The sequence below is a fragment of the Lontra canadensis genome, unplaced genomic scaffold, assembly GCF_010015895.1.
Source record: "Lontra canadensis isolate GAN:19392208 unplaced genomic scaffold, GSC_riverotter_1.0 scaffold69, whole genome shotgun sequence".
Taxonomy (NCBI): Eukaryota; Metazoa; Chordata; class Mammalia; order Carnivora; family Mustelidae; genus Lontra; species Lontra canadensis.
Genome location: NW_022631063.1, coordinates 6,698,422 through 6,712,488, shown reverse-complemented (window position 1 = coordinate 6,712,488; position 14,067 = coordinate 6,698,422). Strand labels below are relative to the sequence as shown.

General features: G+C 40.8%; 1 protein-coding gene across 1 annotated transcript in view; it reads right to left on the bottom strand.

The window, feature by feature from the left end:
• NOSTRIN (nitric oxide synthase trafficking) overlaps window positions 1–14,067 on the bottom strand; it is a 56,317-nt gene that overhangs the window by 20,239 nt on the left and 22,011 nt on the right. The window contains exons 3-7 of the mRNA XM_032880378.1: window positions 13,821–13,904; window positions 10,785–10,847; window positions 10,464–10,545; window positions 8,045–8,107; window positions 4,803–4,901 (exon numbers count right to left, since the gene is read on the bottom strand). Coding sequence (XP_032736269.1) covers window positions 4,803–4,901; window positions 8,045–8,107; window positions 10,464–10,545; window positions 10,785–10,847; window positions 13,821–13,904 — 391 coding nt within the window. The remainder of the gene's footprint in view (window positions 1–4,802; window positions 4,902–8,044; window positions 8,108–10,463; window positions 10,546–10,784; window positions 10,848–13,820; window positions 13,905–14,067) is intronic.

The window sequence follows — 14,067 nt, the reverse complement described above, 5'->3', positions numbered from 1 at the left end:
CTTATTTATTTACTTGTCAGACAGAGAGAGAGAGAAAAAGAGCGAGGGCACAAGCAGGGTGGGGCAGCAGGCAGAGGGAGAAGCAGATTCCTGGCTGAGCAGGGAGCCGATGTGGGACTTGATCCCAGGACCCTGAGATCATGACCTGAGCTGATGGCAGACATTTAACTGACTGAGCCACCCAGGCATCTCTTGTGCCCAGAATTTCTTTCGAGGACAGGCAGATTATGCAAGCCCAGAAGTTTAGAACTGGCTCATTGTGAAAAGCCTGAGGCGCAGACCAACGTCCACTACAAGCTGTGGACTGCTTGCTTGCCAGGTGCTTTCCACTCATGCCGCTCCCCAGTGATCTGTAGTTCACAAACAGCCCCCTCCTGCCAGCCACCAAAATTGGCCATTCTGTATGTGAAGGCTTCTAGAAAATCAAAGTGATAACAAAACGCTCTGCACCAGGGTCCCTGAAATTGATTCTCAAAATGCTCAGACAAGTAATTTCACATCTTGGGGAACAAAGGAAGTTGTATTACATGAATGGTTCTCCGACTTGAATATGTGTAGGAAGGACCTGAGTGCTTGTAAAATTGCAGATTTTCAGGGTCCCACAGGTGGCAATACTGATCCAGCCATTCTAGAACGGGACTAGGAAATCTGAAGTTCACTACCGTCAGGGCGATTCTGATACAAATGGTCCTCAACGCACAGGTCAAGGAGCACCAAAGATCCCTCTGGCTTAAGCAATCTAGGAGTTTCAAGGACAGAGACAAAGGCTCTTATAAATGACCTTCTTTAGGCTTAAGGACATTTTGACTAACGTTTTAGTAATGAAGAACATTCATCCAAAGTGGTGAATATTAACACCACTCACTTAATTATTCTGATTGATATGCTAGCCATTCAGCTGTCCTTCAGCTCTGATGTATGACTTACACAGGACACATCTGGTTTTGTATATCAAGTGTAATGAACCACATTTATCTGTAGAAACATGAGCTTGTGAATTTTAACCTGATAACAGTATAGTGAAAAAGCTGAAAGTGTGCCTTGGCTATACTTTGCTAAATCATCATCCTTAGATTCTTACTGAGAATGCTCTCATCCCCAGCAATGAGAAGGCAGTCACTTTTGAGATGACTGCTCACATTCACCAGCCAACACGATCGAGCTATATCAACTAGAAGTTTCCATTAAGCAAATTTACAACAAATAACCCCAAATAGATATAAAAGAAGAATGGTAGACTTTTATATTCTTATTTAAGGAAATTCTCAGAAAACTTAATAAAATTTGTCAAATACTGAATGCTTTTTCTTTTCTTTCTCTTGGAACAAACATCTCACTCATTTATTCATCAAACATCTATTAAGCGCCACAATGTGCCATGTGCTAGGCTCTGGGACTAGAAAGTAAACTAGACAGTCTTCCCCTGCTGTCAGAGACCCACAGGGCCAACACTATCCCATGTGATAGATCCCAGAATGATACAAGTATTAGGTATCACTGGGGCATCAAGAGGGGCACCTAAACTAATCTTGGAATTAAAATGACACATAAGCTGAGCCTTGGCGTACAATGGGTACTCACAGAAGTAACTCTGTGTGAATGAAGCTAAAATGGGAGTCATAATTAGCGATGTAAAAGAGCATAACATGATACCAATAAAATTTTTTGAGAGGTTGGGGCATACTGTTTGAGAGAGAACAACAATAATACTGAAAAGCTAGGCAAAGGTCAAGTCAGGGAGGGTCTTTAGGGCCACATAAAGGAGTTCAGACTTTAGCTGAGGTCACCAGGAAGCCTCTGATGGCCTTTAAAAGGAGAATGATATGTTCATATTCAAGTTTCAGAAAAGTCAGGTGGGCTTGCAGATGAGGAAGAGATAGAAGGAGGCAACACAGAATGCCAAGAGACCAGTCTGTCAGAGAGCTGCAAGTAGTGGTGATGGAGGTCTGGGAGAGAGCAGTTGGGGTTGGGGGAAAGCACGAGTAGCAAAATTCAAGAAGTATTTGGGTTAGAAGGTAGAACCATGATGATATGTTACATGGTAATATTCAAAGATATAGAAAACAGGAATAACAGAACATTTTTGGTAGAGGGAAGTGATGGTTCCAATCTTGGATGTTGAGTTTAAGGTACTAGGAGGCAGTTCAGAGCCTGGTTGGACTGGAGACATAAATTGGGGTATTATCAGCCTGGACGTGGTAGAAGAATTCTTGAGGGCATATCTATTGAGTACTGGTTATTTAGTGAGTACCCGATTTGAGACTACTATGTTGGGCACTGGAAATACAATGCCGAATAAAACAGAATGAATCCCAGGAGAGAAATCATCAGGAAAAGCAATATATAAAGATCAGGCAGAAAGAGAGAAGTCCTTAAAGGAGTTTAAGAAAAAGTTACCAGAAAGAAAAACCAAAAGAGTAAGGTGTCGCTGAAGTTAAGAGAATATTCTAGAAGGAGGACGTCAACAATGCTTAACGCTTCCAAGAAGTTCAGATAAGAGCTGGAAAGTACACATTGGCTTTAGCAACAAGGATGACATGTTTTCCAAGCAGGGGCACTCTTCATAGAATGATGGGGAAAGCTTGATTGATATGGATTGAAGACTGAACGGGAGGTGAGGAAATGGAGACAGAGCACAGACAACCCTTTCAATAAATCTTATCATAAAAAGAAGGAAAGAAGATAAAATCTGGAGAGGAACAAAAATAAAGGCATGGAAAGGTGTCTCCTTGACTCTTCCTACTCTCCCAAGATGGGGTGGGGAAGGATATGTTGATTGATGAGAAACAATTATTAGAGAGGGGTATGTCCAAGATATAGGCAAAAGGAAAACAATCAAAAGAAGCATATCTGAGAGGCAGGATGGGCTGGGAATCCAAGCACACGATGAAGAGTTGGTCTGTCCCACCACACATTTGACTTTAGTAGGCAGGTGGCTGAACCGATTTCAATTTACTCCGTTAGGAAGGAGGCAAGATAGTCAGTCACTGAGAGTGGGTAGTGAGGATGGAGATGTGAGAAGAATGGAGATTAGATCAGCTCTGCTGAGAACAAGGACTGATGAGAGGGAAAACAGGAAGAACTGCTGAGCAGGTCAGAGCCCGCTCTGTTCAGGTTGGAAATGATGGGCAGTTCTCTGTGAAATGCAATGAATGAATGCTGCCTTAGGTGTTTGGCCTTAGGACTGAGAAAAAAAAAAAAAAGCTACCAGATAAAGAATGAAGATGTTAGGGGTCTTGATATCATGAGAGTCAAGGTCCCATGGTAAAAGGATCAGGTGGAGGAGGGCAGAGAAAGACCACAGACTTCCACCTCCCATGGAAGCTGCTAATGAGGGAAGGAAGAGGAAATCTACCATTTAGCCACCCAGCTCTTATCTCTTTGTTATTGCCTGACATCAATAAAGAATAGCTTCTAATGAGGGCTCCCCATGCCTGTGCCAGGCCCCGGTGCTCAGCATTGTGGCACACTGTGGTTTGGCCTCCTCAAAAGCCCGCTTCATTATTCAATACTTGTTAATGATTGTTTCAAACTGGGAAGATTGACAGGTGAAGAAATAAGAACGTTGTCAAATCTTGCTAACAATGAGTTTGAGTTATTCATCTAATAGTTTCTTCAGATGAAATGACAGCCTTACTGGCAATGACAATTTTCTTCTTCTTTTAAGAATGTTTTGGGTTGTGGGGGTGCGGCCTGCATTTTCATAGGGAGGCTTCATCTTTTGGGGAAGATACTGACTATTTCAGAGCTTTCCAATTTGGAGCCCATACCATATGAGGTGTGCGAGATAATCTAGCATATCTCCAACATTATTTGTGTTCCTTTCTGCCTAGACAAGCTTACTCTGATTTAACATCCTGAGTTGACCCTGGTGCCCACCCATGGACAGTTATGGGCTCTGGAGGGACAGTGGGGATCTTAGAAAGTAAGAAGCTGACATGCGCCTTCACAAATGTCTTCCCTTTCAGTGTCTTGAGACGCGTGGCCATCCGCTTGTGTCTGGGGAGTGAGGATTTGCAGATTTATCATCTAGCTTTAATTAGGTTACACACACAAAATTAACAAGTGTCTCAAAAAGACTTCTGAGATATAGACTGACATTAGTTCTGCTGATGTAAGCACAAGAAAAAGCCACAAGAAAATGTCAGAGCTGACACCTTCCCCTGCCACTGGTTATGAGTGTGTCGTCACCCACAGGAAAAGACAAAAACTGGGATGATCTAATGAAATCTGAAAAAGAGTTAACCAAAAAGTTGAAAATTATCAAGAAATATGAATTTACATTTACTACGGTGAAGGCTGAACCTTGCCCATGTGTAAATTTTGCCTGGAAGTGTCACTCAGTGATCACGTGAAGGCATCATGATTAGCTAATCATTTAAAATATTATTTCATGCCTCAAGTACTTTTTTATGTTTTATAATGTTCATAGCACATTAGTATAACATATAAAGTGCTACAGATGGTACACAATATTGGTAAAGTACATGATAATTCATTTTATATATATATATATATATATACATACATTTTTTACTTACTTGCACTGAGGATATTTACTAGGGTCCCTATGGAAAAATTTGGAGACCCTTGGTCTAATTTATCATCTGTCAATAATACCTTTTTAAAAATATATGTGGACCAGGGATGATTTAGAATCCCTCTCAGGTTCTGCCACATGACAGCTCTGCAGAGACCCCATGCAGAGCACAAAGTCAGCCAGTTCTCTTGTGTTCATAGCTCAGAGTAGAAGATCCAACCCTCTCCAAGCCACATGCACACAGCTGGTCATGACAGGTTACCTTCTGCTTCTCCTTCTTCGTCACAGTTTGCTTGGAGCTTTCTACAAGATGGGAAAGTGCCTCATGCTTCTTGGTACTAACCATTAATTTCTTCTTGGCCTAGAGTCAAAAACATACAAAAAGCAAAAAGGGATGAGAAACCAATATCAAGAGAAAAACTCTTCTGTTCTGGAACAAGTCATGTTCAGGTGCTAGCTTAAACAATTGTGTAATTTTAGTTCTTCGTTTCTACCCTCACCTCAAAATCTGCTTGGAATATCACAGAGGCTAACATTTTGCCCTGAAATCACTGTATATTTTTCATTATATTGAGTACACTCAAGAGGGCTATACATTTCTCCAAATCACAAAGGCCCCCAAGCCTCCAAAACATTGTTTGAGCTAGCATCATGAAAGGAATAGCTTTACCATAAAAACATCACAGCAGACATGGAAGACCACCTGCATCATTCTTTTAAATCAACCTGGGCCACAACTGAGGTTGTTTTAAGATGCTCTCTTAAAATTTACAGCAAAAGGGCAATTTTGCATCTGATGCAAAGGTTTCAGAGGTGGGCATTTGCCTGGCATTTTGTGAAATGGCCTGTACTGGTGTGGGGAGGAGGAGCGGGGGTGGGCTGGGAAGGTAAAAGTGCATTCAACATCCTCCTACTCTGTTGGTCCCTCAAACCTCAAAGTGGGTTATGATCATGGTGATCATTTCCTATTCTACACAGTTCCAACCAAGAAGATGATGTTCCAGGGGCGCCTGGGTGGCTCAGTGGGTTAAAGCCTCTGCCTTCGACTCAGGTCATGATCCCAGCATCCTGGGATTGAGCCCCACATCAGGCTTTCTGCTCGGCAGGGAGCCTGCTTCCACCCTGCCCTCTGCCTGCCTTTCTGCCTACTTGTGATCTCTGTCTGTCAAATAAATAAATAAATAAATAAAATGTTTAAAAAATAAATAAAAAGATGATGTCCCAGAGATAAAATGAGAAAACAGAAATTGGTTTGAGTTGGATCCAGCCTGTTCAGGAACTGGATTGATTAAAAGACTGTTTAACTTTGCACGTCAAGGTCACAAGGACTGCAAAACCAGGTAATGTAGTGAAAAGTTCAGTTCCCTCTCTCTTTAGGAATTGGAGGCAAAGCCTTCCAAATGTCTCTCAACCTCTGAAGCTTCGGCAAAAGGGAATTCAGGAAAACAGGATACTCACTAACCCTCTTTCTCTGCCTCCAGTTAGTCCCATGCCCGTGAAGAAAGGAGAACATGAGGGAAGAGCTTTGGGTCCTTTAAGGCTTCCACTTCTGTCTCCCCAATAGACTGCACTTCATTACTGACATGCTGCAACACTTCAGTTTTAACTGGAGAGAAAATCATTAGAGCTCAAGAATTTTATGTTCTCTAATTTCTCCATCACTCTTCATAAAAAAATAAAATCATTTTATGTAGAAAAATTACTTGGTGGAAACTGGGAAAGAATAAAAGATGCTTTTTTTTTTTTTTCTTGAAAGCAATTATGGCTGCTGGGCATGGTTTCTCTCTTTTGGTTCGTTATACTGGAATTTCTGTGAAAGCTGAATATTTAGAGAATGGATTTTTAAAAAACAAATTCTGCTTGGGGTGCCTGGGTGGCTCAGTCGGTTAAGCACCTGACTCTTGATCTCAGCTCAAGTCTTGATCTCAGGGTTGTGAGTTCAAGCCTCACATTGGGCTCCACACTGGGCGTGGAACCAACTTAAAAAATAAATAAATAAAAATAAAAAACCAAATTCTGTTTAAGAAATCTCACAAAATCAAGAGCAAAACGAAAACCAAATTACTGGACACTGATTAAACATTTATTATAAAAGTGATTCTCATGAGCATTCTTTTACCAGTACTACTAGTGGGTATAGAAATTCATTTATCTCAAACATTTCTTTTTTTTAAGATTTTATTTATTTATTTGACAGGGAGAAAGACAGTGCGAGAGGGAACACAAGCAGGGAGAGTGGGAAAGGGAAAAGCAGGCTTCCCACTGAGCAGGGATCCCAATATGGGGCTCGATCCCAGGACCCTGGGATCATGACCAGAGCCTAGGCAGACGCTGAATGAATGAGCCACCCAGGCACCCCTCAAACATTTCCTATTAATTTCTTTGGTCTTATGGAATCCTTGATTTCAGCAGGAGCTTCAAAGGCAACAGTGAGGACTGAGTTGGGCTCCCTATTTTTGAGGGATCTCTCTGGTTATTTGCTGCTAGCAGCTGTCTACTGGGGAAAGTTCTCTTTGGGTACGGATACTCTGAAGATGAAAAGGGAGTTCAGCTTTTGGACCACAAGTTCTTTCAAAGTGGATCCCTGGGTTTTCTTAACAGATTTCCTCTCCATTGGTTTCTAGTTCTTTCAACTTGAATTCCTCCTAAACTGGATTGTTCTAGAATTATCTTCTCTACATATATATGGGTTCCATCTGTTATTCTCTCTGCGTAAGAACTTGCATTGATGTGCTCTAAATTCTCACACCAGATCATAATTCTTCTCCCTAGAATTCATTTACTGTTTCCTGCACATATGTTATCTAGCCAACTACATTTTAAATTACTTACAAATAGGAATCATGCCCTAGTAGAGTGTGGAATACAGGAAGTGGACCATACACATCTGTGGAATCAATATATGTATTCCCCCTACATATGGCTACTCACCTCTCACAGTACTCCTCTCACTAGTGAGACAGAGATCATGAATATCACAAATGATATATCCAAAACTCAGAGAGTATTTGTCACTTACCTTAAACTACAGATTATACAGAGAGGCAGTCAGTGTAGTGGAATGGGTAAGAGCCATGACTCTGGAACCCAACAATGTAACAATTCTCGGTTCAACAATTAACCAGCTTTACGAAGATTATTTACCTCCCTATGCCTCAGTTTCCCCACCCATCTGTCAAACAGGACATACCACATTGGTTTGGTTTTGTGGGGGGGTGGGGTGTGTGTGTGTGTGTTGCAATGATTGAATATAGAAATATATAGCATTTGGCACACAATAAATATTATGTTAGCTATAAATAATAAACATATTTTGAGCCTTGCTCTTCTATTGATTTAGTTGAAAGGTATATCTATAGAATAATTCACGTGAGGAAACATTTTTCTCTTCGGTTAGCACCTAGAAATACTAACACTAAAACACAGCATCACATTCGTGCAAAAGCAGAAAGGTTCAGTCCTAAAAACTGAGTTTACATAAATGACATTCATTTGTATACTTGCCTTGATTTGTTGATTCCAGTTGCCAATGACAAGATTTGCTGCCTTTTCAACTTCATTATCAAGCTGTGAACAGAAAAAAAGAAAAATGATTTTTTTCGGTCTTTCTGTTGAGTCATGGTGCTGGCTTATGAATTCTGGCATATTCAGTATCACAATCCATTGGAATTTCAGAATCCTACAGTGGACATGTATCCTGAGAAGAGCAGCTGAATTATCTTTTCCCCATGTCAAAACCTCTTGACAGGATTTAGCTTGAATGCATTTGGTAAAATAACTATTTGTGCGTATAAACTATGTAACTACACAAAAACTTGTAAAAACACCAGTGCATGTGATTTGCATGGAGGGGGTCTTGGATAGTTTGGTGTCCCTTTCTGTTCCAGCACATCTTCAGCTCAGCATCATTCCATGTGGCCCAAACTTTAGCACGTCGACAATCCCTAACAGTCCTGGTAGTGCTAATTTTACCAAGTGTCTCATTGCCCCTGAAATGAACACTGTTGTAATTTCAAAGAGATTGAATTCTTAATCATAATTAACTTTTCTTCTGCCCTTGAACAGCCAAAGGGATGGTAACAGTAATGATCCAAATGCATCTAGACAACAACCCAAGGAGAGCAGACTTAACTAAGGGGAAGATGTTTTTTTCTTGGACCATAGATGTTTCTTCCCAAGCCCACAGATCAGCCATGACTCAACCACACTGAGATCTAGCAATGCTGTTCTTTTATTTAGTCCAGCTGATTAAATTTGGAATACAATTTATTGTAACAAATACAATGAAAATAATTTTGTGCATGATGTCACTTTGACTATGTGAAATATGGAACAAGTTCATTTTAAAAATAATTTTCATCCTTTTTTTTTTTTTTTAAGTAGTCTCCACACCCAGGGTGGGGCTTGAACTCATGACCATGAGATGAGGAGTCACATGCTCTACTGACTAAGCTAGCCAGGCACCCTGAAGAAAAGAATTCTCATCTTTTATCTTCTGTGACTGAGTGGGTTGGGGTGGTAGGGGTGCAGTGGGGAAGGGCAATGCTGAATAAAGGCTGTGAAATCGGACCACGGATCATGCTGTTAATTATCCAAAGCACTAAGATAATGATCGAGTCACTGTGCCTAATTTATGGTAAGTACTAAAGAAATGCTAGTGATTATCGTATTATTATGGGGTATGAAAATATTTTGTAATTAATGAAATGTAGACTGGTGTTTGGTTTTTATTAAGTTGGTTTGCAAAGGTGGAAGATTATATTGCTTAGTAATCATTACTGTGTAAATTTCCCCCATTACCCCAGCCCTCAGTAGAACATCCACTGTGGTAAAAACACACATTATGTCCACACAAACATCAATTCCATTTCCTGACTAAGTTTAATGAATTTGAATAAAAATGTTTTGTCTTATTTCTCTTCCATCAGGTTTTTCTAGATCCCCCATCTTACTAACTTACTACCTTTAGGACCTCCTTTATCTGGCTGTGGTCATTTGAACCCAACCCTAGCCACCACCCCTTCTCTTCACAAGGGCCACCAATGACTATTTCTGAACTTCTAACTTGCACCTGGCTTTGAACCAATTCTGACCATGACCTCACCCCTATCAGTGTTGAGCAGCGTTTATTAAACACCCCTTTATGTCGCCTGAAAATAGATTTTAAAGTGCTTAATAACTGAATGTTATTACATTCATGTAATATACATGTGCTTAATAACTGAAAGAAAAAGAAGCACAGATAAAATTGTTCTGGAAGGAAACGGATACGGGAAGACCAGAGAATATGCTAGACAAGAGGACCAGGTGCTCCTGAAAGAATATAGGTTTTTTTTTCTTTTTTCCAATTTTAAGACTATCTGAGGATTATATCTATTATTGCCTTTACCCAATCCCAAACTGTTAAGCACACACAAAAAAATCTTTTTAAGAACTGTGTTTATAATTCTTCTGTTTACAGAAGGGATATCTAGTCATTGAAAAACAATCAAAATACAAAAAGTATGAGATAAAAATAACCTCAAACACCACTATCTAGAAATAATTCTTATTAACATTCTCGGGAGGTTCCTTCAGATTTTTTTTCTATTCATATATACATATTTACTTTACAAAATTGAGATCATTTTTATTTCACACTATATAGTGAAAAAATTTCCATGTCATTAATTTCTTCTGTAATAAGATTTTAATGGTTGCATAATATTCCATTGCTTGAATTTATCATAATTTATTTTTGGATGATAAAGAGGTTTCTAGTTTTTCACTATGACAAACAATGCTTTAGCAAACACCTTTGTACATAAATCTTGAGCTCTTGTTTCTTTTAATGACAGATTCCTGAAAGCTAGCATCACTTTCGATCACCTTTCATTCCTCGGGTCAAAGACAGAAATCCTGCTTTAAGAGAGATTTGACTCACTGATTTTCTCTTCTTTTCATGTACACTCAGGACTTGATGAGTTGGTTTTATTGCTTCCAACTCAATTGCTTTGCCAAGTTTTCTAGAAATAGAACATAAAAGACACAAAAGCATAGTATTAGGATTTATATCTACTTTCCAAATTGTTTTCTGGGGAAATAAAACGGTGTGTTCCAGCCTGCCTATTCAGGGCAAGTTTGAAGCAGAGTATTCATGGCATACCCACTTTAAGTATTTATGCTTCCCCCTGGGGTTGGGGTAAGTAGTGGAGAGGGGAGTAGGGGTGGGAAGTGGGGGGGGGGTAGGGGGAACACCACTCACTGATGCAGGTCCGCCGCTGATTTCATGCCCTCTGAGACCCAGGTCCAGGCACTGACGAGACAGCTGGGGGCAAAACAGGAGGGCACAAGAGTAGGTGTCATGTTCCCAGTAAAGTCTGAGCAATGCAGCGTCATGTCTGATCCACTACCTACAACAACTGCTCTCATTTCCCTAATCTTATTTCAGTGTGTCCATGGGATTTAATTCTGCCAATTTATTGATTTGCACTGTAATCATTACATAGACAGCCTTTTCTCCATCATTTTCCATTTCAATTTTCATCTTCCATTTCATGTCTGTAGAAAATCAGGGACATAAAGTAGCCAAGGGTGAGCAGGCATTTAGAACAGGCGGGAGATTGTGGGCTGGGTAGGGGGAGAGAGGCCTCAAGACCACCTTTTCAGGCTCCTCATTTCACCAGTGAGTGCACTGAGCTAGGCTCAGAAAAGTTAAAGGGCGTAGGACCCAAGAGCCCTGGGACATCCCCGCATGCTGCTCTTGGGTTTGGGGTCCAGCTACTGTTCCCTGCTGGTTTTTAAGACCACAGCTCAGATATTTTGTCATTTTATAAGCAGTGTCTCCATTTAACAAAAGGAGGACACTGCCCTGCCCCTAACGGCACATGGTGGGGGTTAAGAAGTGTGATGCTATTTTCTCCCACAGAAAGGGGAGAGCTCACCGCAGCCCATATCACTGGCCTTCAAAAGACAGAAGGATAAGCTCAGTTGCATCTATAAACCTCAGGGACAGAAGTGTGTGTAGACTCTGCTGGAGGGGTGGGGACAGATATGTGCCCCTGCTGAAATCAGGATGGTGCGAGGTTTTGCCTCCAAGTGACTTAGGCTGCACCCTATAGTCAGAGAATTACATAGCTAGACCAGAGGATGCCAGATTTTCTGCATATCCAAAGCCAGGCATAAAGCCAGAGACTAGAGACTACTTAGTATAGACCTCCAGTTTTTTTGCAAAAAAGCCCAAAATGAATCTGTATCAATAATAAGTAGATCAGTGGTCACTTAGGTGGGGAAAGGACGGCAAACAGGCATGAAGAATCTTTTGATGTGATGAAAATGTCTATGTTTTGATTTTAGTGGGGCTACATCTATAGTATACACCTACATACACTATATACATATATAGTATACACCTATATACACTATATACATATATAGTATACGCCTATCAGAATCGACCAAACCATATACTTAAGGAGGGTGCTTTTTGTTCCATGTAAATTAAACTTCCATAGAGTTGATTTTTTTTTTAAAGATTTTACTTATTTAGCTGACAAAAAGAGACACAGTGAGAGAGGGAACACAAGCAGGGGGGGGTGGAAGAGGGAGAAGCAGGCTTCCCACCAAGTGGGGAGCCCCATGAAGGCCTTGATCTCAGGACCCTGGGATCATGACCCAAGCCGAAGGCAGATGCTTGACTGACTGAGCCACCCAGGTGTCCCAGAGTTGATTTTTTAAACAGGAACTCAGACACCCTTTGGAAAAGAGAATCTGACACTTGCTCCTCAGAGGAGCTGAGCAGCAGAGCTGGAAGCCTAGAACCTCAGCCTCAGAGGGGTCTCTGTTTCCTATGTGACCTTAGAAAGATCACATGAGTTCTCTCACCCTCAGGTAATTCGTCTCTTAAAATAGAAATAATTCAGGTTACCTACACAACACAGATTAGGGGTATAGGTAATAGTCCAGTTAATGTTTATTATTAAATATCATTGTGCTAATCTTCGTTAACTGAACATTCTGGACATGCCAACTCTCTGGGAGCATGCAGGCCAGACGCTGGGATTGCAATACATAAGACCCACACCGCTGCATCCTTACCCCTCTCATTTCTTAGGGGGTAATTAGAATCAAAGTCATAATGAACTCCATGCCAGATATTAAACACAATACTTGTATTGTCTCATTTAATCCTCACAGCAATTATATGAGATAGGTTCTATTTCCATTTTAAATACACACTGAGAGGTAAAATAAATTGCCCTGATTCGCCCGCCTGATAAAGGGTAGAGATAGAATTTAAATCTGGGGCAGTGTCAATAAAGTCTATACTCAACCATTTGGCTATACTGGCTGCTTCACAGTCTACTAAAATACTCTCCTAAAAGTCAAGCTCAAAGTCAAACAGTCACAAAGCCATTATTTGCTTTTACAGAGGATGCCTTCAAAGAAGAAGTAAGAATGTGAGCTCCAGAAGGCTTCTTTCTGTCCCTCTCCCTTTCACCATCCAAGAGGTCTTTGCCGTGCCCCTTCCAGCTAGGGGTGACATCTGCAAGCATTGGTCAAGAATCTTGGTAACCAATTACCATTAATGGACCATTTTTATAATCTCTTTTAGGATATCCAGTATCTTTCCTCTCTCCCCCAAAAGAAAAAATCAACTTTATTCCAAAATGTATTAAGGAAAATGTGAACCACCAGTTTTTCAGGACCCAACGAACTAATCTCCACATACAAGATCTCATATAATCTACACCGCCCCCATCCAGACTTGCACACCCATGCACCAGGCAACTCATATCAGTACTCCATCTAACTTATGGAGGAAATCAAGGCACAGGGAGGCCAGGTTACTTGTTGGAGGTCATGGAGTAGAGATAAAGCGGGATTCACACTCCTTGACTCCAAGACCCTCCAATTTAACAGCACTCCTTCCAAAGTAACATATCATCACTGAGGCTTCTTATGAATATGGGCTTAGGAATCATAAGGACACCGGATTAGCCCAGTTCTGACACTTATTATTTGTGTCACTGGGGCAAGTTTCTTAAAACTCTCCAAGCCTCAAGACCTGTCTGTAACTGGGACAATAATAAGACTTAATAAGGGTTGTTGAGAGGCTTAAAGGGGAGTATCTGTGAAAGTACTTAACACCATGCCTGGCACACAGTAAGTGCCCAAGAAATCATAAGCCAGGCTGAATGCTGCGCACCTGCCACATTTCTAAGAGGAAGCTGGCCTCGAACATATGTCACTTATTATAACTCTTATGAATGATTTTACCTTACCTGTTTCATATACTTACTTTTTTTTCGTGCTCTGTAATGTTTTGCTTAACTTGATTACCAGTTTCTGAAGTCCTTTGGCATAGTTAATCTCCAAGTTTGCCCTGTTAGCAAAGGGATAGTTGGTAGATTGGATGTTCTGACCAGATATCAAACACACACACACACACACACACACACACACGTGTGAAGGAGGGCTCAGACTGACAATGCAATGTCTACACAAGGAAGAGATGATGTGTTTACTCTAAGGATCCCCTTCTGTCC